General features: G+C 42.9%; 1 protein-coding gene across 5 annotated transcripts in view; it reads right to left on the reverse strand.

Moving 5' to 3' along the window:
- The window catches only part of pcdhac2.S (protocadherin alpha subfamily C, 2 S homeolog), a 130586-nt gene that overhangs the window by 43527 nt on the left and 59731 nt on the right, over positions 1 to 27328 (reverse strand). The window contains exon 1 of one of the 5 annotated variants that reach the window (XM_018256257.2): positions 3918 to 6941. The exons of the other annotated variants lie outside the window; for them this stretch is intronic. Within the exon in view, the coding sequence (XP_018111746.1) occupies positions 3918 to 6377 (2460 nt within the window). The 5' untranslated portion in view covers positions 6378 to 6941. Of the gene's footprint in view, positions 1 to 3917; positions 6942 to 27328 lie in introns of those variants that run through there. 5 annotated transcript variants of the gene reach the window in all.

Genomic DNA, 27328 nt, shown 5'->3' on the forward strand with positions numbered 1-27328 from the left:
AAACACAACATTATGTCTTCTCAACTCCAAAAGGGCAATTGGAGCAGTGCCTTTAGACTTGGGCCAAGAAGCTTTTGCACCCAAGGGAGGCAGATGGGTACAGGGGAATCCACAGGGTGCGGTGAATATGGAACACCAAAGGAATGTTTTATAAAGTCATGAAAGCAATAGATGCTAGATGGATGTTTTTTGGAGGCAGATACTAGAAACAGAACAAAAACATTTTACTGAAACTATGTCATTGACAGTAATAAGAATCTTGCCTTTTCTGCCTTCGCCTATTTCTCATGGCAGATATTTGATATATACAGCTTCTTCATGGAGGAAACTCTACAACTTCACAGCACCTTTAATTCTCCAACAGAGATGGGGGGTGGGGTAGGGATGGGGACAGGGTACTGCCATATATGACACCCCCACCAGCCCTAATAAATACAGGGCTTCTGAATCTAAGAAACAGTGTATTTATTGGGCAGATGCAGGTCTGTTTGCCCCACTTTTCGGCCACTTTCGGCCATTTATCAAGGTGCAGGGACAAGTGTAAGTTTGCAAAGGCATGGTGGTTGGTGCCATTTTTGCACACTGCCCTACAGTACTCCACTGTTATTTAAGGAACACTAACACCAAAAAATGGAAGTGTCCTAAACTAAAGATATAATGTACTGTCGTGCTGCACTGGTAAAACTGGTGTGTTTGCTTCAGAAACACTACTATAGTTTATATCAACAAGCTGCTGTGTAGCCATGGGGGCAGCCATTCCAGCACAGGATACACAGTAGATAACAGATAAGTACTACTATAGTTTATATCAACAAGCTGCTGTGTAGCCATGGGGGCAGCCATTCCAGCACAGGATACACAGTAGATAACAGATAAGTACTACTATAGTTTATATAAACAAGCTGCTGTGTAGCCATGGGGGCAGCCATTCAAGCACAGGATACACAGTAGATAACAGATAAGTACTACTATAGTTTATATAAACAAGCTGCTGTGTAGCCATGGGGGCAGCCATTCAAGCACAGGATACACAGTAGATAACAGATAAGTACTACTATAGTTTATATAAACAAGCTGCTGTGTAGCCATGGGGGCAGCCATTTAAAGCTGAAAAAGAAGAAAGGCACAGGATACACAGCAGATAATAGATAAGCTCGTCAGCATACAATGGGATTCTTCAGAATGTACAGTATCTTTTATGTACTCTGTGTCCTGTGCTTGAATGGCTGCCCCCATGACTACACAGCAGCTTGATTATATAGTAGTTTTTCTGAAGCAAACACAAAAGTTTTACCAGTGCAAAGCAACACTCATTTTTTTGTCTTTCTGTTAAAACATGTTAATTTTTTGGTGTTAGTGTTCTTTTAACTACCAGGGGACAAGGGTGTGACTAAACCTAATCCCGCATGACACATGCAACAGTGGGTCTGTAAAATAGAAATGTGCAAATGATACATGGGGGACAGATTTTGCACCCAGGCCTGTAGTCCCCTAATTACATTGCTGGAACCCTCCACAGAAGTGTAAGTCTTAGGGGTTAATTTATTAAGAGGCGAAAATTCGACAGTGACGGCTTCGCAGCAATCGCAACAATTCGCCAGATGAAAGTTCGCTCAGACAACAATGATTTACTAAAAAGCAAAGTTGCGTCCAGTGCGTCGAACACTGGCAAATTTTAGCTAGCGTTATTTTGGCAATCAAAGCGAAGATGCGCTAGTGTTCAACTACGGCTATCGCAACTTCGTTAGAGGTCTTCGCTCAGGCTTATTTGCATATGGCGGGAAATTATAAAGTTGAATGGACGTATATGTTGCAGCAAATACATTACATTACATCCAGGGAACCTTAATAAATAAAATAGAGTTGTTATAATGCCCTACACATGAGCCCACTTTATGGTTTATGTTCCATATGTTAGAAAATGTAGGGGGGAACCCGGTTACACATAAAAAAAAAAAAAAAAATTAGGACTTTTGCAGGTTATCAGGAAGACGCCAGCGTTTTTGGGACTTAGAAACTTTTTCCACTAAAAAAATGATGTAAGTAACAGAAGACTGAGTAAGATCCATTGCACTTTGCCTGGTCTGAGCTGGTGAAGGCAAGTCTGGCAAAGGAGGTAACTTTCAGTAAAATCCGCATCTTAGTGAATTTGCGGAGTAACGTCCATTTGCCTGAGCAAAAATTTGCCTTTAGTAAATCTGCCCCTTAGGGCTGAACTCCCCGGTGTGGCTTGTTCCAATGCGATGAGAGGAAGTGCATGTGACGAGACTGATGCAGCTAATATAAGGTAAGTAATTGAAATGTTGGACCTTGTCACTGCGTGTATCCGACACAACCTTATTTTCGCTGCATATGTCCCGTCGCATGTGCTTTCTCTCATCGCATCACATCGGAACAAGCCACACTGGGGAGTTCATCCCTTAGATTTGTCAGTAGCCACTTTTTATATAGGATACCTTAGGATGCAAGATTGAAAATGTATTATGCAAAAGGCATTAGGCACGTTCCTTATGCACTGCTTTTTATTAGTGGTTGAAGGTAGCCATAATGCAGATGCACAACAGCAACATAAATGTATAGGATGCTCTCACATTGCCCCTATGAAGTGCAGTAGCGCAGTAGCAATATGAAACTGAATTCTTTATTATTGTAATTATTTGTTATGGATGTTACAGAGGCCACAGTCTCAGGCCAAAGTGGTTGTTGGAAGATAACCTTGGAGAGTGCACAGTGCAACCCCAGATACAAGTTTTGGTCTGCAGCAATTGTATCATACTACAGGTATATGATGTCAGAACAATGAACATTTACACACACACAACATGGACTGTATATTATGCTAGATAAAAATGTGACCGAAATGAAAAAGGACACATAAATTGTCATGCAATTGTCATGTTTAAACAATATGCTTTGCACCAGTTCTTCTGCTACTATATTATACCATACACAATCTTCCCAACAAGATAAACTAATGGGAAATATGACTTTAACTTCATCATTATTTTTAAATATTCCTAAATCATCTTAATACTAGGGATGCACCGAATCCAGGATTCGGTTCGGGATTCGGCCAGGATTCGGCCTTTTTCAGCAAGATTTGGATTCGGCCGAATCCTTCTGCCCAGCCGAACCGAATCGGAATCCTAATTTGCATATGCAAATTAGGGGCGGGGAGGGAAATTGCGTGACTTTTTGTCAGAAAACAAGGAAGTAAAAAATGTTTTCCCCTTCCCACCCCTAATTTGCATATGCAAATTAGGGTTCGGATTCGGTTCGGTATTCGGCCGAATCCTTCGTGAAGGATTCGGGGGTTCGGCCGAATCCAAAAAAGTGGATTCGGTGCATCCCTACTTAATACGCTTTATAAATGTTTCATCATTTGATTTCCATACACTTTAAACATCCCAATATGATGAGGGACAGAATTAGTGCTTGGTCGTACAGAACCATTTCCTAAAGGCGGCCACAGACGCACAAATAATATCGTACGAAACAAATTTTCGTCCGATATTCGTTGCGTGTATGGTGGAAAAAGAGCCGACCAATATCGGCAGAAGACTTGGATATCGGATGGCTCGTCGATCGGGCTGGACGGAAAATTTTGATCGGGTGCCTTTGAAGGGACCCAAACATCGGCCATTGTTAGTGCTGAATCGTCAGATACAGGTAGAATTCTATTGTTTCTTCCCGTATATCTACTTGTATATCTGACGATTCAGCTCTACACGTGTGTATTGAAAGAACGATCTTTCTTGGAAAGATCTTTTCCAAGAAAGATCGTAATTGTTACGTCTATGGCCACCTTTAGAGAAGGCAATCAGCACAAAACAAAGCCAGTATGTTGGCTAATATATTTCATTGTCATACAGGTTAGAGCAAGTACTACGTAAGAATGAAAATAAATGTGGTCTCACCTCAACTGGTGTCGTGGTTTCACTTTTCAAAATGATCAGGCTGTGTCGATTTTGTGCTGTCACATGTCTGTCTGCAACCACAGCGTGAGTGGCAGGCACAATGGGACCAGCTCCGGTGTTATAGAACATAAAAGTGTCACTTCCCGCCCCGGCTGTCATGCAGGCCTTGTAGCAGTAAGTTTTTGTAAGGGATCCATTCCCTCTAACTTCAATAAAATGTGGCTGTACCTGTAAACCAGGCGGCAATCTAGTTTCCGTGTTATTGTTGGCCTGTTTATATATGTCAGCAGGGTTTGGCTGTGTGTAGCCACAGGCCCCAGCGCAACAGCCCCCAGGCTCACTGCATTTGTAGCATTTGATAATAATTAGAACAGTGACAGTCAAAAGGAATATAAATGAAATTGAGCACAAGGCAATGATCAAGTAAATGGTTGTCTCAGAGAGGTTGGAGGGATTCTGAACAAATCTCTGAGTGCTAGGGAGGGTTTTTGGAACCTTGTCTACAACCACAACACTGATAGTAGCAGAGGAAGAAAGGGGTGGTTGGCCATTGTCTTGTACAAGAACCGTTATATTGTAGTTAGTAACACTGTCATCTGCAACTTTCCTTGTAGTCCTTACGTCTCCTGTGTGTAACTCCACTTGGAACAGGGTCGGGTCTGAAGCTTGAGACAAGTTGTAAAACAACCAAGCGTTTTGACCCGAGTCCACATCAACGGCGATCACTTTGGCGACAAGATAACCAAGGTCAGCCGCTCGAGGGATCATCTCAATGGACGCAGAACGGTTGGGGTACAAGATGGTAGGGGCATGATCGTTTTGATCGACAACAAAAACATTTACCGTTGCAGAGCTGCTGAGGGGCGGGTTCCCCGCATCTTGCGCTTGAACGACAAAATGGAATTCCCTCACTTTTTCATAGTCAAAGGAATGTACCGCGTAGATAGTCCCGTTGTCTGATTTGATCGAGACGTAAGAACTGACCGGTAGCCCTTCGATATCACCTCTTAGAAGTGAATAGGAAACAAATGAGTTTTCGTTGGAATCTGGATCTGCGGCTTTCACTGAAATAAGTGGCACCCCCGGAGCATTGTTTTCCATGATAGAAATAGAATAAGAAGATTCCTCAAATGTAGGGGGGTGGTCATTGACATCGGACACTTCCACATAAAGAGTTTTCCGAGTAGACAAAGGAGGAATCCCTGAATCCGTGGCTGTCACTGTTATATTGTAGCAAGACGCCTTCTCCCGGTCCAGTTTACCATCTGTCACCAGTTTGTAGGTGTTCTTAAAAGATGTCACTTTAAAGGGGACGTCGGGTTGTACCGTGAGACTGACTTGTCCGTTCATCCCAGAATCTTGGTCTGTTACGCTCATTAGCGCAACGGCGGTCTGATCGTGAGCGTTCTCGGCTACAGGCGAGTAATTGGAGGTGACCACTATTTCTGGGGCGTTGTCATTGACATCCACGATCTCCAGCAACACTTTGCAATGGCCAGCCATAGGGACAGCGCCTTTGTCAGCGGCTTGAACATAGATTTCATATTCCGATGCCTTTTCGTAATCCAACGCTCCATTGCTACGTATCTCTCCATTCAGGGGGTCGATAGTGAAGAGTTGTTTGGCTTTCTGCGGAGTGTAGCTGCTGAGTGAATAGACCACCTCTCCGTTTGTCCCCTCGTCTGGATCGATGGCATTTAACTTAAGGACTAAAGTGCCCGCCGGGGAATTTTCAGGCAGACTAGCCTTGTAAGTCGATTTATCAAAGTATGGGGTATTGTCGTTCGCGTCCATCACACGTACGGATATTTGGGCGGTGGCAGATTTCGGAGGGGTTCCACCATCTATAGCAGTGAGGAGCAACTGATGGAGAGATTTCTGCTCCCTGTCTAAGGACTTTTTAAGAACGATCTCAATCAGTTTGCTGTTGCCGTTGAAAGTCTTTAAATCCAACCCCAGATATTCATTATCAGTGAGCCTGTAAGTGTGAATGGAGTTGCTCCCCAAGTCTGGATCCTGAGCACTTTCTATAGGAAACCTGGCCCCAGGGACTGCAGACTCGCTGATCTCCAAATGATATTCATTTCTAGGGAATGTGGGAGCGTTGTCGTTAATGTCTACAATCTCTACTTCGACGTTGTGCACCTCCACGGGGTTTCCCACCACCACCTCCAGGTTGATGACACAGGGGGGGTCGGGGTCGCACAGAGTTTCACGGTCTAGCGTCCGGTTTACAAATAAAACCCCGTTACCGACATTGACATCGAAATAGTGTTTGTTGTTGCCGGAGGCGATTCGGAAGCCCCTGGAGGGTAAAAGGCCGAGGTCCTTGAGCAGGTTCCCCACAAACGCCCCATGTCCGACCCCCTCCCTGACTGAATATCTGAGCTGCCCCGACACCAGGCCCAGGAATAACAATGGGACGAGCGAGTGTAACGTGCGACCCCGGAGACGAGCCATTAGATACAATCGCTCCCCGACCCCTCCCCAGGCAGCGCGGATCTATCTCACATGCTTTTGTGTAGAAAGACACATGTTCCCATCACTGCTGCCTGAGAGCCGGATCACTGTCTCCCCGAAAAAACAATTCGTGTAGCCCCGCTGCTGCCATCGTGTATCCGATAATCATCCCACGATAATAATCCCACGATAATAATCCCACGATCGCTGCTCCTTCCCTTCAGCTCCGGCGGCTTTAGTATAAGGAGGGAGGGGGCGCGGCTGGATCGGTTTCAGCACCGGGGAGCGGACAGCGCCAGTGATTCCCTCTATAGAGAAGCGCAGACTCCGCACCAATGAGGCCGCGTTACTCCAGCGATTCATCAGCTCCGCAGTCCTGGGCTGTTCCCGTGTTTCATGCGGCTCCACCAGACTCCACTGCACAAAGAAACATGTCAGCAATTCTATTCCAGCGGCTCTGACTGCAGCTTCCCACAATCTCCTTCCGGCTGCAACAGCAATGCATCATAATCACAGTCACAGTCAGAGCAATCACATCCATGACATCATGCTGACAGCTTCTTGCATCATTTCATTCACACCCCTATTCACAGTAACGATCCAGGGGACCTTCAGTGCTCATCAGGGCTGGCCAAGGTATTTTGGCACCCTAGGCAAGGGCTTCAACTAGTACCCCCCACCCAGTCCTGCATTAGCATTTCCCACCTTACTATTCAAATAGCCCCCTGTACTTGTGCCAGCAGCCATCATGTTGCCCCCATTTGTACCTGTGCCAACAGCAGACAATCCCTCAGATTGCCCCCAATCTGTACCTGTGCCAGCATAAGACAAAACATCCATCATATTGTTACCCCCAATCTGTACCTATGCCAGCGGCAGTCAAAAAAATCCATCATATTGCCCCCAATCTTTACCAGAAGCCAAAAAAATATTGCCCCCAAACAGTGATGTAACTACCGGGGGAACAGGGGTGCAACTGGGCCAGGGCCCGCACCCCGCAGGGCCCCCCCGGCAGATTGTGCGCACTGCAGCCGGCTGGAGCCAACTGCAGCCGCAAAGAAAATGCGCATGGATGAGGGAGGGGGGGCTGCACGGCCCGCACCAGGGCCCGTCCTCACTTAGTTCCGTTACTGCCCCCAAATATATACTTTTGCCAGCAGCAGCCAAAAATCCATCATATTGCCCCTAATCATCTGTTTACCTGTGCAACCAGCAGCCAAGATATTGCCCACAAATATGTATCTGTGCCAGCTGGAGCCAAGAGGGAGGTGGGAAGTGCTTCTGCCCACATTACTAATCAATGGCAAGAGGGGGTTGGAATAGAAGGTTTATAAAATTGAAAAACTATTAAGGGCCAAGCAAACCAGGGTTTAAAAAAAAAATCCTCTTAAAAGTGTGCCCCCCACATGATTGTGCCCTAGGCAGGCACCTACTCTGCCTACCCCTAGTTCCGGCCCTGTTTCCCACCTTACCATTCATATTGCCCCTGTACCTGTGCCAGCAGCCATTGTGTTGCCCCTGTACCTGTGCCAACACCTATCATATTGCCCCATTTGTACCTGTGCCAATGGCAGTCATTCCCTCAGGTTGCTCCCAAGCCCCCAATCTGTACCTATGCCAGCAGCAGCCAAAAAGATCCATCGTATTGCCCCTAATTTGTACCTGGCCAGCAGGAGCCAAAAATCCATCATATTGCCCCAAACATCTGTGTACCTGTGCCAGCAGCCACCATATTGCCCCATGTACCCGAGCCAGCAGCAGCCAATCCCTCATATTGCCCCAAAATATACACCTGAGCCAGCAGCAACCAAAATATCCACAAAATTGCCCCAAATATGTATCTCTGCCAGCAGGAGTAAAAAATCCATCATATTGTCCCCAAATATGTAACTGTGCCAGCAGCAGCCAAAAATCCATCATATTGCCCCAAACGTCTGTGTACCTGTGCCAGCAGCAGCCATATTGCCCCATGTACCTGAGCCAGCAGCACCCAATCCCACATATTGCCCCCAAATATACACCTGAGCCAGCAGCAGCCAAAATATCCACAAAATTGCCTCCAAATATGCACCTGTGCCAGCAGCAGCCAAAACTCCATCATATTGTCCAATATAACCTGTTTACCTGTGCCAGCAGCTGCCAAGATATTGCCCACAAATATGTACCTGTGCCAGCAGCTGCCAAGAGGGAGGTGGGAAGTACTACTGCGGCAGTACTAATCATGGGCAAGAACAGGCAGTTTATAAAATTGAAAAATTATTAAAGGTCAAGCAAACCAAATAAATCCCCTTAAAAGTGTGCCCCCTCCATGATGGCAACCTAGTCGGGTGCTTACCCCTAGTTCCCGGGACCTAAGCTTCTTGCATCATTTTAATTATACCCGTATCCACAGTAACAATCCAAGGGGGGGGGCAACCAGCAAATTCACGTTCAGTGCTCATTAAAGTAAACAAATTAAATTCCCTGATATTCTTCTAAAGGGAGCTGAACTACAAATCCCAACATCTACTGATAGCCAAACCCTGTTGGAGGATGCTGAGATTTGCATTGCTGGTATAAATCTGTTAGCTAGAGACCCAATTCCCCTAGCAACCATGCACTGTTTTGAATTAAAGACAGGAATATGAATAGGAGAGGCCTGAATAGAAAGATGAGTAATAAAAAGTAGCAATAAAAACATTTGTAACCTCACAGAGCAGTTGCCTTGTAGATGGGGTCAGTGACCCCCATTTGAAATCTGGAAATACACATGGAAATTGACACATGCACACTAATTCCCTCTCAGGTAGTGACTTTCATGATGATGATGATTGGATTGTTCAAGCAACAACCGGCACACCGGCTTTGCTTACAACTAAAGATGGGAATTAAAAAAACTGGTTGGCTTTCAATATCTGTGGATGTGGTAGAAAGCCCCTTATGCTTTTTTTGCATTCAGTTGGGAAAGGCCTGTTATTTATAGAGGTCAAGTCATTATTTTACAGTCTCGGCAATGAACACTGTCAGGCTCAGAAATCGTTGGCACAGGGAAAAAAAAAAAATCCCCTTTTCACTATTTTCATGCCAATTCCAGAATTAGTTTTAAATGAATATTATAGTGTCCTTTACCGGACATTTATTATAGTGCTGGGAAATAATAGCTGCAGTTCAGTCTTTCCTGGGGGGTTGGTTTGTTCATTCTGCTGCTTGGCCATAAATAACAGGAAGGGTGTGAGGGATTAGAGGAGAATTGTACATTGCTAATTATCAGTGAACAAATGATTAGTAGATAATGGCAGTTAAATGTAACAAAGCAGATATCAGCACATAAACTAAGGGAATACAATCCTCTGTTATATATATGTACAATATAATACAATATATGATATATGCAAAATAATATGCAATATATAAAAAATAATGACCAACCTGCTAAATATAAGAAGTCACTGTGGAGTTCTGTGACCATGACAAGTGATTTTATACAAAAGCTCACTTACTTAAAGTGGGCAATATTGCTTCAGATAGACCAAATCAGATATTTGCTTTTAGTATTCTAACTGCAGTGGTTTGAGCCAAGCTAATTGCTGATTAGTTGCTATAGGTTACCGCACAATGACAACTTTAATCCCTTTTAGCAGTGATGGGCGAATTCCTCCCGTTTCGGTTCTTCGCAAAAAAAAAAAAAAAATTGATGTCCGTGTCAATTTTGCAAAACGGCTAAAAATTCGTGAAACTCAAAAATTGACACCCATTTTAATTTTGGACACGGGTCCGAAAAGTCGCTTGCGTCAATGTTGAAGCCGGCGTTAAAGTCAATAAGCGTCTGAATAGTGTTGACGCGCAACGATTTTGACGCAAACAACTTTTCAGACATGCGTTTTATAATGCTTTGAATTTGATGGCGAATTTCACTGGGAGTTTTGTGAATTTATTTGCCAGCGGCCAAAAGTGGAAATTTGCTGCTAAATTGTGCCGAGCGAATTTATACGCCTATCACTAACTTTTAGTAAATAAACCCCCAGAGTCTGCAGCTGAGTTGCCACTTATTTGGTAACAGTGGGCAGACTTGCCACAGCACAGTATCCTACAGGAATCCAACAGCAATCAGATTTTATCCATCTACTTCGAGTAGAACAATAACTCAAATATATGGTTGTTATAGTTTAATACTTTACTGCTCTGTATCAAATTTGCAAACGATTCCTTTATCAAAAGATAACTGTCCCGAGGCTTTTTTCAGTAAAAAAATATCATTTTATTTAAATTATCGTTAAAACTCTGATACATACTGACCCCACCAGGCTGACCTTACGCGTTTCGCACCCTCCGGTGCTTAGTCATAGGTGTATCTGTAAACAGCATGTCCTATGTGGCATTTATACCCTATTAATCCCTCCCATTTTCTTTAAAACCAATCAAAAATTGTGAGAGATTAACCCTACTTTGTTAGTTTGATCCCAAAATTGCCTCTGTGGGGTGTTCATGTATCACTGTTTGCAAATTCAAATAGTATTTTAAGTTTAACAATATCTATAAAGTATATGCATCATATCACATTGAGACAGTATGATTCCAAAAATAATTTACACTCACTTTTTTGCACATGTTATTAATTATAAAAACCGTCACTAGCTCTGGATCAAATTTGCCCAATGTGACTAAATGAGCCTCACTGTCTGATTACAATACATTAATTTATGCTGGCCTCAAACCCTAGTGAATCCAGGGAAAGTTCCTGTAATTAGGGAGGCACCGATTTCACTATATTAGGACTCGGGCTAATCCCAAATCTTTTGTGAAAGATACAGGAAAATACCAAACCGAATCCAAAACCAGGGGAAATGGGGGGGGGGGAAGAGAACCGCGAGCGCAGTGTATGGTTAAAAGATATTTGTGTGATGAAAAGTCATGGGATTTTATTGGATTCAGAAGCAGTTTGGCCGGGCACTATCCTGGATTTGGTGCATCCTTACCTGTAATGTGAGAAGTTAACATAGGCGGGTTGCACAAAACACAAAACAATCAGTGCATTTTAGCCATCAATGTGTATGTGGCCAACTTATGCTATAGCCTGCAGGAATATTAGTGGGATGGTAGTTCAAGGAACATGTGTCGCCAAGTTGAAGATTTCAAGACAAAAGGACATTTATTCAGTGTCAGACTGAGATACCAGGGGCCACCAGAAAACCATAAACCAGGGGCTCACTTTCCAAACTATTATTCCTCCTCCCCTCACTCAACCTCTTTATACTCATGATATTTTATATCTGCTTAATGTACTTTATTCTTCCATTATTAAGCTTCTTTTTTACTTTAAAGAAATAGGGAATGACCATGAAATATGCCAAATGCTTAAAAGCAATAAGGCCCACAGACACCTGGCCCACTGGGGGTTTTCCTGGTATACCGGTGGGCTCAGGTGTCCGACACTGCATTTATTCCATCTGACAGTAATGTTTAACTACATATGGTACAACAAACACTGCGTCTTCATTCTACATCAACCCTATGGTTCATATGTCCATTCATTTCACTTCAAGCAGAGAATGCACAGAGAATAAAACATATGAATGGCAAACACAGAGCAGCTGCATTTCCAACCATCACCACTCCTACCCTTGCAGAATTTATTTTAAAATAAAGTAGTAGCTTTACAATAACATAGGGAACTACATAACCAATGGCACAATGGTAAATAAAAAGTCCCAGATTACATGTTACCACCAATAATATTTGCAGACATGCTCATTACAATAATATACATAAAACCTAGATAAAGTGTTAACGTTATAAAGGACAATGAGGATGCAATATAATATATATACATTTCCAGTGTTTTGTCAAAGATCATACAGGTATGGGATCCGTTATCCGGAAACCTGTTATCTAGAAAGCTCCAAATTAGAAGAAGCCCATCTGTCCTAGACTCCATTTGAAGCAAATAATTCTAATTTTTAAAAAATAAGGTAAGATATAATTAATCCTTATTGGAGACAAAGCAATTCTATGGGGGTTAAATAAATTGTTCAATTAAATTTTCGTAAAGTAAAGGCACGGGGATTCCAATTACAGCAAGAGATATATATACGTATAAATATATATGGAAAAACCTAGGTCCTGAGCATTCTGGGTAACAGATCCCATACCTGTATATGAATTAACTGTATTAAATAAATGAGCCTGGTACATTGATCTCCTTCTGTTCAGCATTCATATTTTAAAATGCAATAAACCTTTGCCCGTCACTCCCATGCACAGTATACCCTCACGCAACTAAAATAAATTGAAAATCTGCCTTGGCATGCCTATATGTTTAACTTTACCATTCCAGCACCATGCAATACTGCAAAATATGAATGCAGACATCTAGAGCTGGCTTTATCTCATTTCCCCTCTAGAAAACATGACACAGGGTTAAATTTATCAGCATTTCAGATGCTAAAATTGTCACATCCACACACATGAATGGTTGCTAGGCTGCAACATCTCTGGTCACCATGGAAACAATGTGTACTAGTTATAAACATCGATAACACTACATCTGACGTTTTGGGGCCAGACCTTCAAGCACATGCAAAGCATCCAAGGGCAGAAGCATCATAAAAAAAAAAAAACAGAAAATGCAGGATTTTAAGGAAACAAATGACATTGAAATATTTAAACAATTCCTAATCATTGAGATACTGAATGTTATGGATAAACGCATAAAGCCCACTGCAGTTATTTGCAATGTGAAAGGCTCCCTCTCTGCTTATTAATCAGCAGATTAGCATCATTTTTCACATTGTCAAACTGGCAAATGTTAGAATATATGTACACAAGGGGGGTATTTATCAAAATCCGAGGTGTGACCTTATTTATTATTAAAGCATGATTTCATCGGATCAGGGCCAAACTCAACGAAATCTACTGAAAAGGCAAATCACACGTTTTTTTGGCGCTTTCCCAGATTCGTAGGATTGTTTTGGGCTTTTTCCCGAAAAATGTTTTGGATTTTTGTTCGAAAAGTCTGAAATAGTCGGATTTTCTGGCTAATTCCAGTGTAGACCACAGAAACTTCCAAGCAGGACAGGGACATCTCACATTGACTTATATACAACCACGGAAGGTCTGAGATGCCAAATTTTGGATTCGGATTTTTTCTATCCTCGAGGTATAAATAAATAAATAAAATTCGGATTTTATAGTAAAAAAACTTTTTTTATTAATAAATAAATCTCTGCTTCATCAGAACACTAGGCCATATTACACTATACATAAACTCCATATTAACTCCTTCCCCAAAACTGCACACCCCCTGTTTTTAAACACAATGGGGCTCATTTATCAACACTGGGCAAATCTGCACATGGGCAGTTACCTACAGCAAACAATCATTGATTAGCTTTTTGAAGCCAGCTGCAAGAAGAACAATGAATGCATCAATTTGATTGGTTGCCATGGGTTACTGCCCATGGGCAAATTTGCCCAATGTTGATAAATGACCCTGAATGTACTATAGATACCAGATATTTGGACCAAATAGTCGTGTGTATAAAAATTGATGCTTGAGTCAAAATTATTTTGATGCCCATTGACTTCAATGCGTTTCAAGAATTTTTCGGTGAAGCGAAACTGCACAGATTCACCCATCACTAGTTCCTGTAGCTAACTTTACATTCATACCGGCTGGTTTAATGGCACAGATATGGCCCAACAGTTCAGAGCCATAAATAAATATATGCAGACAGCGGGGTCATTTATATTTATTCACAAATAGTCGTATTGCCCATGTTTTTTCCTGAATGCTAAAATATTGCACTGCTGTGCCCGTCTATCCATTTTTTGTGAATCTGCATTGTGCACAAATTTTGGTAAATGACTCACAAATGAGATGGGTGTTTGCATGAGCGCGAGGTTGTTGTGTGCGAAAATAGTGTTGACAGTAATTTAAATTCGCAATTCGCAAAACTGTTTCGCAAATGTTTTCTCCACCACCAAAGTCGTGGCTTAATTTAAAAGTGTCCTCATAAATATTCACATTTTGCGATTTTTGCCATATTTAAAAAGCTCTCAATTAAAAATTCACAATTCTGTTTGCGCATTAAACACACCAATCTTATCCAGCTTTATAAATATAACCGTGCACAGGGCAAATGTATTCACTTGTTTTGCTTTTCTTAGATTTCATCAGTGCAAGATCATTTGAACACGGCTCCTGAGAGAATGGACTTGGAGAGCAAACACACAAAAAAGAATCCATAATGATTAGGGAAAACCGTCATTATTAATAAATGCAATAAAAAGCCTGCTGAAAATATAGTTGAAGGAATTATGAGCATACCATTAAAATTACCCCTTTATGTGATTTGCAGGTTAAAATATCAAGAGAATTTAGGAAAGATAATTGAATATGTAAAAGGAATATTGGGGAGCACCCTCCCATCAATTGTGAAAAACAGTGGATGGTGTGCAGGGTCAAGTAGTTGAATCACAAATGAAAGAGAAAGAAAAAGAACTGACCCATACGTTTGCACCCTCCCATCTAAACGTGTCCGGAGACTCATGAATATACACAATTAAAACATAACTTTTAATAACCAAAAGATTTTAAAATAGTCCAGTGTATCACAATAAGGACCAAGGAGACAGATTGACAAGAGGCAGTGGGCTGGTGGTACATATAAGCAGCAATGTATTATCTGGTAAATCAATTCATAAACCTGATGTGTCATATTTCAACCACAGGCATGACACAGTAAGAGAATACTTACTGTGGAAACAGGAGCAATCAATTCGCCCACTTAAGCTCCCTATAGACACAAAGATTTTTCTTGCCGAACGATCGATTTTAGTGAAGTCCGACCAATCCTTCTAAATTATTGTGAAGTTAGTGGGATTCGAACGATCGTACATCTTACGATTTTTCTTTCGACATCTGTCAGAAAATTGATCGGCCAGGTGAAAAAATCTTTGTCGGTCCCAGTGCAATCTATCTATGTTTGCAGGGCCAAGCAGGCAGCTCCCCTTTTTTTTCCTGGCAAATGGTCTTTTTAGTTGATGGACAATTCGTACGATCGTTTCGACATAATCGTGGTCTCACGACGAAGATCAGAACTGGATCGGGTACAGAGGGTGGTTGTTAATGGGACATTCTCTACTTGGAGTAAGGTTCTTAGTGGGGTCCCCCAGGGCTCAGTATTGGGTCCACTTTTATTTAACTTGTTCATTAATGACTTAGGGGAGGGTGTTGTAAGTAATGTATCCGTGTTTGCAGATGACACAAAATTATCCAGCCCAATTAATTCCATCCAGGATGTGGCACTTGCAACATGATCTTGACAAACTGGCAATCTGGCAGCTAAGTGGCAAATGAGATTCAATGTTGATAAATGTAAAGTCATCCACCTGGGATGTAAAAATATCCAAGCCACTTATACCCTTAATGGGACTGCACTAGGCAAATCCATTATGGAAAAGGACCTTGGAGTCCTTGTAGATGATAAACTTGGCTGTAGCAAGCAATGCCAGTCGGCAGCATCAAGGGCAAATAAGGTCTTGAGCTGTATTAAAAGGGGCATAGAGTCAAGGGAGGAGGGGGTCATTCTTCCACTGTATAGAGCACCGGTAAGGCCCCATCTAGAATATGCCGTACAGTTTTGGTCTCCATCACTCAAACAGGACATTATTGTATTAGAGAGGGTACAGAGAAGGGCAACTAAGCTGGTAAAAGGTATTGAAAATCTTAGCTATGAGGAAAGACTGGCCAAATTGGAGATGTTCACGCTGGAGAATAGGGATGTCACGGACTGTTCGCCGGCGAACTTGTTCGCGCGAACATCGGCTGTTCGCGCTCGCCGAATGTTCGCGAACGTCGCGCGACGTTCGCCATTTTGGGTTCGCCTTACCTGGCGCTTTTTTTTGACCTCTCACCCCAGACCAGCAGATACATGGCAGCCAATCAGGAAGCTCTCCCTCCTGGACCACCCCCACACCCCCTGGACCACTCCCCTTCCATATATAAACTGAAGCCCTGCAGCGTTTTTTCATTCTGCCTGTGTGTGCTTGCAAGAGCTAGTGTAGGGAGAGAGCTGTTAGTGATTTCACTGATTTCTTTGAGGGACAGTTGATAGTAAGTTTGCTGGCTAGTAATCTACTTGATACTGCTCTGTATTGGAGGGACAGAAGTCTGCAGGGATTTGAGGGACATTTTAGGGTAGCTTTGCTGGCTAGTAATCTACCTTCTACTGCAGTGCTCTGTATGTAGCTGCCTGCTGTGGGCACTGATCTCTTCTGATCTCATCTGCTGACTGCTGTAATAACCCAATAGTCCTTGTAAGGACTGCTTTTATTTTCTTTTTTGTTGTTTTACTTTGCTACTTTAACAGCCAAGTGCTATTAGTCTAGCAGTGTTGGGGAGTGGGACTGGTGTGCTACTGTGCTGCTCCTAGTAGTTCAGCAGCACCAACCCGAGAATATTTTTTTTTTTTAATATACATATAATTTTTTTTTATTTTACTTATCTTACTGTTCTTTAAGGTGTCCAGTGCTGTTTGCTGTTCTTCATAGTAGTGCACCAATAGTAGTGCACTTGCAGGCATTATTTGCCCAGTGGCCATCTAGCTGTGTGAGCTTTTTCACATTCTGTCTAAATATCAATAATAATACCGTCTCCAGAAACACCACCTGAGTGACGTTTTTCAAGCAGCAATAATATATTCCGTATCCACCACTGCTGTAGTGTATACGTTGACCTTGCAGGCATTATTTGCCCAGTGTGTTCTTCATTTTCAAACCACTGCCACTTAGCTGTGTGAGCTTTTTCACATTCTGTCTAAATATCAATAATAATACCGTCTCCAGAAACACCACCTGAGTGACGTTTTTCAAGCAGCAATAATATATTCCGTATCCACCACTGCTGTAGTGTATACGTTGACCTTGTAGGCATTATTTGCCCAGTGTGTTCTTCATTTTCAAACCACTGCCACTTAGCTGTGTGAGCTTTTTCACATTCTGTCTAAATATCAATAATAATACCGTCTCCAGAAACACCACCTGAGTGACGTTTTTCAAGCAGCAATAATATATTCCGTATCCACCACTGCTGTAGTGTATACGTTGACCTTGTAGGCATTATTTGCCCAGTGTGTTCTTCATTTTCAAACCACTGCCACTTAGCTGTGTGAGCTTTTTCACATTCTGTCTAAATATCAATAATAATACCGTCTCCAGAAACACCACCTGAGTGACGTTTTTCAAGCAGCAATAATATATTCCGTATCCACCACTGCTGTAGTGTATACGTTGACCTTGTAGGCATTATTTGCCCAGTGTGTTCTTCATTTTCAAACCACTGCCACTTAGCTGTGTGAGCTTTTTCACATTCTGTCTAAATATCAATAATAATACCGTCTCCAGAAACACCACCTGAGTGACGTTTTTCAAGCAGCAATAATATATTCCGTATCCACCACTGCTGTAGTGTATACGTTGACCTTGTAGGCATTATTTGCCCAGTGTGTTCTTCATTTTCAAACCACTGCCACTTAGCTGTGTGAGCTTTTTCACATTCTGTCTAAATATCAATAATAATACCGTCTCCAGAAACACCACCTGAGTGACGTTTTTCAAGCAGCAATAATATATTCCGTATCCACCACTGCTGTAGTGTATACGTTGACCTTGTAGGCATTATTTGCCCAGTGTGTTCTTCATTTTCAAACCACTGCCACTTAGCTGTGTGAGCTTTTTCACATTCTGTCTAAATATCAATAATAATACCGTCTCCAGAAACACCACCTGAGTGACGTTTTTCAAGCAGCAATAATATATTCCGTATCCACCACTGCTGTAGTGTATACGTTGACCTTGTAGGCATTATTTGCCCAGTGTGTTCTTCATTTTCAAACCACTGCCACTTAGCTGTGTGAGCTTTTTCACATTCTGTCTAAATATCAATAATAATACCGTCTCCAGAAACACCACCTGAGTGACGTTTTTCAAGCAGCAATAATATATTCCGTATCCACCACTGCTGTAGTGTATACGTTGACCTTGTAGGCATTATTTGCCCAGTGTGTTCTTCATTTTCAAACCACTGCCACTTAGCTGTGTGAGCTTTTTCACATTCTGTCTAAATATCAATAATAATACCGTCTCCAGAAACACCACCTGAGTGACATTTTTCAAGCAGCAATAATATATTCCGTATCCACCACTGCTGTAGTGTATACGTTGACCTTGTAGGCATTATTTGCCCAGTGTGTTCTTCATTTTCAAACCACTGCCACTTAGCTGTGTGAGCTTTTTCACATTCTGTCTAAATATCAATAATAATACCGTCTCCAGAAACACCACCTGAGTGACGTTTTTCAAGCAGCAATAATATATTCCGTATCCACCACTGCTGTAGTGTATACGTTGACCTTGTAGGCATTATTTGCCCAGTGTGTTCTTCATTTTCAAACCACTGCCATCTAGCTGTGTGAGCTTGTTCACATTCTGTCTAAATATCAATAATAATACCGTCTCCAGAAACACCACCTGAGTGACGTTTTTCAAGCAGCAATAATATATTCCGTATCCACCACTGCTGTAGTGTATACGTTGACCTTGTAGGCATTATTTGCCCAGTGTGTTCTTCATTTTCAAACCACTGCCACTTAGCTGTGTGAGCTTTTTCACATTCTGTCTAAATATCAATAATAATACCGTCTCCAGAAACACCACCTGAGTTGTTGTTGTTTTTGTTTTAAAAATAATGCCAGGCAAAGGCAGGCCGCCACGCAGAGGCACTAGGGGCCGTGCTGCTATGCTATCCTGTGGCCCTAGGAAATTGCCCAGTTTTAAAAAGGCAATGACCCTGAACTCCCAAAATGCTGAAGAGGTAGTTGACTGGCTTACACAGCACACCCCATCCTCTACCGTTTCTAACTTTACCACAACATCCTCATCCTCCACTGCTATGGGCACCCCACGTAACACTTCCTCCACCACCGGCGCCCCTTCTTCACTGGAGTCAGAGGAGTTATTTTCACATGAGTTTCTTGAACTGAGTGATGCGCAACCATTATTGGCAGAAGAAGATGAAGGAGATGAGGACGTTACACCAGATTTAATACTGGCAGAGAACACAACAGAGATGGACATAATGAGTGATGACGAGGAGGTCCCCGCTGCTGCTTCCTTCTGTGAGCTGTTAGAAGAAATTGATGCATCTGAGGAGAATGATGATGAGGAGATTGATGTTTTGTGGGTGCCCAGTAGAAGAGAGCAAGAGGAGGATAGTTCAGATGGAGAGACGGAGAGTCAGAGAGGCAGGAGGAGAATAAGACTTAGAAGAAGCAGGGAGGACAGCTCGCAGGGAACAGTAGGGCAACAACTTGTATCGGCACCTGTGGTCAGCCGGCCAACGCACCCGCCATTGCCGCCAACGCCGCCAACTTCTACTGTTACCGCCAGATTGCCAGCTTCAAAAAGGTCAGCAGTGTGGGATTTTTTTAATGTGTGTGCCTCTGACAAAAGCTTGTAATTTGCAATGAGTGCAGTCAGAAACTGAGTCTTGGGAAGCCCAACAGCCACATAGGTACAACTTCTATGCGAAGGCACATGAACGGCAAGCACAAAGCACTTTGGGAGCAACACCTCAAAGGCAACAGGCAAACTAAAAGCCACCCTCCTTCTGGTCCAGCATCTTACTGCTCTACCTCTGCTGTCCTTGACCCGTCTGAACCACCCTCCACTCCGCCTTCCACCTTGACCACCAGTTCCCATTCCCAGTCATCTGCCCCCAGCCAAGTTTCTGTGAGGGCCATGTTTGAGCGTAAGAAGCCAATGTCTGCGAGTCACCCCCTTGCCCGGCGTCTGACAGCTGGCTTGTCTGCACTCTTAGCCCGCCAGCTTTTACCATACCAGCTGGTGGACTCTGAGGCCTTCCGCAAATTTGTAGCAATTGGGACACCGCAGTGGAAGGTACCCAGCCGCAATTTTTTTTCAAAAAAGGGAATACCACACCTGTACCACCATGTGCAGAGCCAAGTCACCGCATCTCTGTCACTTAGTGTTGGGCCAAAGGTCCATATGACTACTGACGCATGGTCCTCCAAGCATGGTCAGGGCAGGTATGTCACCTACACTGCCCACTGGGTGAACTTGGTCATGGCTGGGAAGCAGGAAATGTGTGGCTCAACAACGACAGTGGAGTTGGTGTCACCGCCACGGATTGCACGCGGTTCTGCCACCACCTCTACTCCTCCTTCGCTCTCTACCTCGTCTTCTTCCTCTTCTTCGTCCTCTGCTGCTGGGTCCTCCTCCTCCACACCTGTGCACCCCCAGCTCCCCCTAGGCTATTCGACGTGCCAGGTACGCCGTTGTCATGCTGTCTTGGGGATGACGTGCCTGGAAAGCAAAAACCATACCGGATCTGTACTCCTGTCATCTCTGCAGTCACAGGCCGATCGGTGGCTGACCCCACACCAACTGAAGATCGGAAAAGTGGTGTGTGACAATGGAAGCAATCTGTTGGCAGCACTGAGACTGGGCAATTTAACACATGTGCCCTGCATGGCACATGTTCTGAATTTAATAGTACAACGTTTTGTCTCAAAGTACCCAGGATTCCAGGACGTTCTCAGGCAGTCCAGGAAGGTGTCGGCCCATTTCAGACGTTCCTATACAGCCATGGCACGCCTTGCTGACATTCAGCAGCGGTACAACATGCCAGTCAGGCGTTTGATTTGCGACAGCCAGACTCGCTGGAATTCAACGCTCCTCATGTTGGAACGTCTGCTGCAACAACAAAGAGCCGTCAACGAATACCTGTTTGAACTGGGTGGTAGGACTGGATCTGCAGAGCTGGGGATTTTTTTCCCCCGTTACTGGGTGCTTATGCGCGATGCCTGCAGGCTCATGCGCCCTTTTGAAGAGGTTACAAATATGGTCAGTCGCACCGAAGGCACCATCAGCGACCTAATACCCTTTGCTTTCTTCCTGGAGCGTGCCGTGCGACGAGTGACAGATGAGGCTGTAGACCAGCGTGACGAGGAGCAGGAAGCGCACGATTTCTGGTCGGAATCACCAGAACGAACCCAGGCACCTGCTGCAATGCAGGGAGAGGTGTCAGAAGTGGAGTCAGAGGAGGAAGGTGGCTTTGTGGAGGAGGAGGACCAACAGGAGCAGGCTTCCCAGGGGGCTAGTGGTGACCTTTTGGGGACCCCTGGTCTTGTACGTGGCTGGGGGGAGGAGACCGTGGATGATGCAGTCCTTGATAACGAGGAAGCGGAGATGGATACCTCTGCATCCAACCTTGTGAGAATGGGGTCTTTCATGCTGTCATGCCTGTTGAAGGACCCCCGTATCAAGAGGCTTAAGGAGAAGGACCTGTACTGGGTCGCGACTCTACTAGACCCTCGGTACAAGCATAAAGTGGCACAAATGTTACCAACATACCACAAGTCTGAAAGGATGCTGCATTTACAAACCAGCCTGCAAAACATGTTGTACAATGCTTTTAAGGGTGATGTCACTTCAGGAACTCATCAACATTCCAGGGGCAGAGGTGCCAGTAATCCTGCCACGAGCGCACCTGCAAGGACAAAGCACTTTGGCCACTCTGTAACGTCAGACATGCAAATGTTTTTCAGTCCAAGGCAGCGGCAGAACCCTTCGGGATCCACCCTCAAAGAACGCCTCGACCGGCAGGTAGCGGACTACCTGGCATTAACTGCAGATATCGACACTCTGAGGAGCGATGAACCCCTGGACTACTGGGTGCGCAGGCTTGATCTGTGGCCAGAGCTGTTACAATTTGCCATGAACCTCTTGTCTTGCCCCGCCTCAAGTGTCCTCTCAGAAAGGACCTTCAGTGCAGCAGGAGGGATTGTAACTGAGAAGAGAACTCGCCTAGGTCACAAAAGTGTGGATTACCTGACCTTTATTAAAATGAATGAGGGGTGGATCTCGGAGGGTTACTGCACGCCGGAAGACTTGTTCTGAGTTTCTGATTCTGACTCCCCATGCAGCTGTCCTTCTCTGCACGCCTCATGACTCCACATACAGCTGTCCTTTAGCGTCCTCCTCCCTCCACCACCGTTACAAACTAGGGTGCAAACCCTACTGGTTTAATTTGAATCCAGGTAAATCCTGAGTTTTTCTGGCCTCTGTGCTTCAGTGGCTGCGACCAAAAAAAACAGAATATTTTCAGCATTTATATGGCATATTTTTTCTGGCCTCTGTGCTTCAGTGGCTGTGACAAAAAAAATGAATATTTTCAGCATTTATATGGCATATTTTTTCTGGCCTCTGTGCTGCAGTGGCTGCGACAAAAAAAAATTAATATTGTTTGCATTTATATGGCATATTTTTTCTGGCCTCTGTGCTGCAGTGGCTGCGACCAAAAAAACCAGAATATTTTCAGCATTTATATGGCATATTTTTTCTGGCCTCTGTGCTTCAGTGGCTGTGACAAAAAAAATTTATATTGTTAGCGTTTATATGGCATATTTTTCCTGGCCTCTGTGCTGCAGTGGCTGCGACAAAAAAAATTAATATTGTTTGCATTTATATGGCATATTTTTTCTGGCCTCTGTGCTGCAGTGGCTGCGACCAAAAAAAACTGAATATTTTAAGCATTTATATGGCATATTTTTTCTGGCCTCTGTGCTTCAGTGGCTGCGACCAAAAAAATTGAATATTTTCAGCATTTATATGGCATATTTTTTCTGGCCTCTGTGCTTCAGTGTCTGCGACAAAAAAATTTTATATTGTTAGCATTTATATGGCATATTTTTCCTGGCCTCTGTACTGCAGTGACTGCGACAAAAAAAAATTAATATTGTTTGCATTTATATGGCATATTTTTTCTGGCCTCTGTGCTGCAGTGGCTGCGACAAAAAAAAATTAATATTGTTTGCATTTATATGGCATATTTTTTCTGGCCTCTGTGCTGCAGTGGCTGCCACAAAAAAAAAATAATATTTTCAGCATTTATATGGCATATTGTTTCTGGACTTCTGGTTCAGTGGCTGCGACAAAAAAAAATTTTTCAGGAAAGTACACATGCCTAATTTTTCAGGGTTCTGCAACAGTGGCAAAATCGCATCTTTTATGGTCACCGCAGGTGATCAATAAAGTAGACCAAAACTGGGCCCACACTGCAGAATCAGTGTTTTTTGGTTCACTTCACTGTACATTGAATTACCTCTGCCTGACCGTGCACGTGCGCACAAGCACGGTGACTGCTAAACACACCACTACAGAAATATTGCCACCAACAGGACGAACATCCTGGAGGTGACAAGCAACTAGTAATTAAAAACTATTATTTGCTCACTTGACGGTATCATTTATTGGCATGTAGACGCCGGACGTTTTAAAGCATTTTATTACACAGGTTTAGAAATGTAGTGTGATTTCTGCCCTTTACAGCACAAAACGCAGCGCTGTGTCAACAATGGATTTTTTAGAAACATTTTTGCCCTTGATCCCCCTCTGGCATGGCACTGTCCAGGTCGTTGCACCCTTTAAACAACTTTAAAATCATTTTTCTGGCCAGAAATGTCTTTTCTAGCTTTTAAAATTCGCCTTCCCATTGAAGTCTATGGGGTTCGCGACGTTCGCGAACCGTTCGCATTTTTGACGCAAGTTCACGAATATGTTCGCGAACTTTTTTTCCGACGTTCGCTACATCCCTACTGGAGAAGAGGCGCTTAAGGGGTGATATGATAACTATGTATAAATCTATAAGGGGATCATATAATAATCTCTCTAATGCTTTATTTACCAGTAGGTCCTTCCAGCTGACACGAGGTCACCCATTCCGATTAGAAGAAAAGAGGTTCCTCCTAAATATTCGGAAGGGGTTTTTTACAGTGAGAGCTGTGAAGATGTGGAATTCTCTCCCTGAATCAGTTGTACAGGCTGATACATTAGATAGCTTTAAGAAGGGGTTGGATGGATTTTTAGCAAGTAAGGGAATACAGGGTTATAATAAGTGCACGCCAGTAGGCTAGTATCAAATCCGTGCATATATAAATTATGGCATCAGCACTACAAATATGTCGAGGAGTGGTTGGATCGCTCTGCCCACAGGCACCATTGAGAAATTATCGAGCGGTTTAAAGACGCCATTCCAAAATCCACTTCCAAACCAACCCCTTCACCTACAGCACAACCCTCCCGGTTTGTGGATATTTGCCCTTGATCAAGCGGTAGACAAACTCTGTCAAAAAATGCTGCTGGAGAGTTAATAAGCAATTAACAATGCTACCTCGAAAATCACTTTTGCACCGACCCCTTCACCCACATCACATTACCATCCCGGTTAGTGGTATCAGCCACTTAATCTAAGTAAATTCCGGCACCCTGCTTAACCAACATTAAAAATTTGCGCCTGACGCACGTTTCACCCACAGCTTGTGGGCTTTGTCAAAGGCCATTTTAATTGAATATACTGTATGAGTTTCCGGATACATTTAGATGGGAGGGTACAAACGTATGGATCAGTATGGATCAGTACACAAGTTTATGTGTCATCTCTGGGCATGGGACATACAGGTACCATGCAACTTAAAACATATACCATGCAACTTATTACAGCAACAATTGTAGAAAATCATGTGGAAGCACCTGCCACCCAAACAGGAAACAAATGGTGATGTGAAGGGTTAATTAAGTTAACCATAAATGAGGAGAAACGAAAATGAACAACCCATATTGTCATTAATCCTCTATATAATGAATTAAAAGTATGTCTAGATGAATTAAAACTGACATACACAGTGGCATCAAGGGAAAACCACTCTGGAGTATCAGGCTAGCAGCTCACCGGTCAGCTGCAGTAAAGTTGTCAATCAAGGGAATCCTGCCTGGTTTTCCTTATTTGGAAAACGGGGCAGGAAGTTTTGACCTGGGCAGCCCTTCAAAATACCGGGCGGTCCGGGTCAGAAACGGACAGGTGCCAACCCTAGCTGTGCCCCAAAGAATAAAGTAGGTTTGTTGTGCTCAGCTAGGATTAGCTTGGGAGCGCAACCAGAGGATTGAGTCGCTGTGGTTGCCTGACCCATCTGAGTCCCTGGGTGAGTGTTCTGCCTTGAGGCTATTGAAAGGCTCCAGCATGTCCCTCTGTTTGTTCACAGATATTTTTCATGTGCCTGCTACATGGGAGCAACTACCTCTGTCCAACAGGAGAAGTATTTGGCCAGGTAGCACTAACTGGGGAAAGTTAAGAGCTCTTGGGGGGAAAAAAGGGACCATGACTCTCTTTATCCACCAGGAGTGGAGTGTGGGACTTTGCCTGGTAAGGACTGTGCCAGGTTTGGGATTCCCCAGGGCAGGGGTATTATTACTGACATATAGGGGCAGATTTATCAAGGGTCGAAGTGAATTCGAGGGAATTTTCGAAGTAAAAAAATTTGAAATTCAAAGTAATTTTTTTGGATTGGATACTACGACTTCGATTCGAAGTAAAATACTTCGAATATTCTACCATTCGATAATCAAAGTACTGTCTCTTTAAAAAAACTTTGACTTCAATACTTCGCCAAAATAAACCTGCCGAAGTGCTATGTTAGCCTATGGGGACCTTCTAGAGCAGTTTTCTAAGTTTTTTGAAGTCGAAGAAAAATCATTCGATCGCTGGAAGAAATCCTTCGAATCGTTCGAATTCGAAGGATTTCATCGTACGATTTTACTTTGACCGTGAAATGATCAAATTTGGTGAAAAAAACTTCGACTTCGATATTCAAAGTCGAAGTAAAGCCATTCGATGGTCGAATGCGAAGTATTTATCACTTCGAAATTCGATTCTTGGTAAATCTGCCACATAATGTGTAGTTGCATTCTTTACTCTTCTCTTTTATATAAAGTTTTATATTGTTTTACTGCTATATTTACTGTGTGGGTAATTATTTGTTCCTAGTGGGGCCTAGGTGTATCCCAGTACCCTTTCATTTAGCAAAGAGGATTCAGGACATGTGGATGGTAAGAGTATGTATATCCTATAATACAGGCAGTGGCCAAGATAGGGTTACAATATAAAATGAAAATTGCCTTTTCAGTACCCTTCATTGTAGAATATTGTAGAATAAAATATAGCAATGACATTGGAACACAAAGAATATTCAGTATGCTGCTGTAGTATTACTTACTAAGTGAAATCAAGGATGTCTTGCATTAAATAATTAAAGGCTGCAAAGAAATAAAAGAAGGGTAAATATTTCCGTAAATGATACCGAACAAAAATAATTTCAGAAAAGTCAGTCTACGTGCTTTGCTGTATTCACTGCATTAATTCATAAAGCCAATGTCATTTAATGACTCAACAGATGGAAAGCAGAGGCAGCAAGATTGAAAGCTTTAGTCTTTCCTTATTGTGTCAACATTGTCAAACGGGGGTTCACCTTTATGTTAACTTTTAATATGTTATTAAATGTCCTATTCTTAGCATCTCTTCAACTGACCTTTATATGTTATATGTTTAAGTTTTTTTTAAAAATGTGACCTTCAGCTTTCAAATGGAGGGATCACTGACCCCAGCAGTGAGGCTACAACCTTATTGCTATTGTTACTTTTTATTACTTATCTTTCTAAGCAGGCCCTCTCCTATTCATATTCCCAGCCACTGTTGGGAGAGGCTGAAGCTCAAAACTACTCCATAATGAAGCTAAACCATTTAAAATCCTGAAAGAAAAATTAACACCAAATGCAAATTGAATATCACTGTTGATATCATACTTAAAGGAACAGTAACATAACAAAATGTTTTAAAGGTATGGCAATATAATATACTGTTGTCCTGCACTTATACAACTGGTGTGTTTGTTCAGAAAGACTATGCTATTTTATATAAGCAGGCATTGGGGTAGACATTCAAGCACAGGATACACAGTAGATAACAGATAAGTTCTGATGAATCCCATTGTATACTACTGATAATATCTGTTATCTGCATTTTCTACTTTTTCAATTTAAATGGCTGCCCTCTTGGCTAC

Source organism: Xenopus laevis, chromosome 3S (assembly GCF_017654675.1).
Source record: "Xenopus laevis strain J_2021 chromosome 3S, Xenopus_laevis_v10.1, whole genome shotgun sequence".
Lineage (NCBI taxonomy): Eukaryota > Metazoa > Chordata > Amphibia > Anura > Pipidae > Xenopus > Xenopus laevis.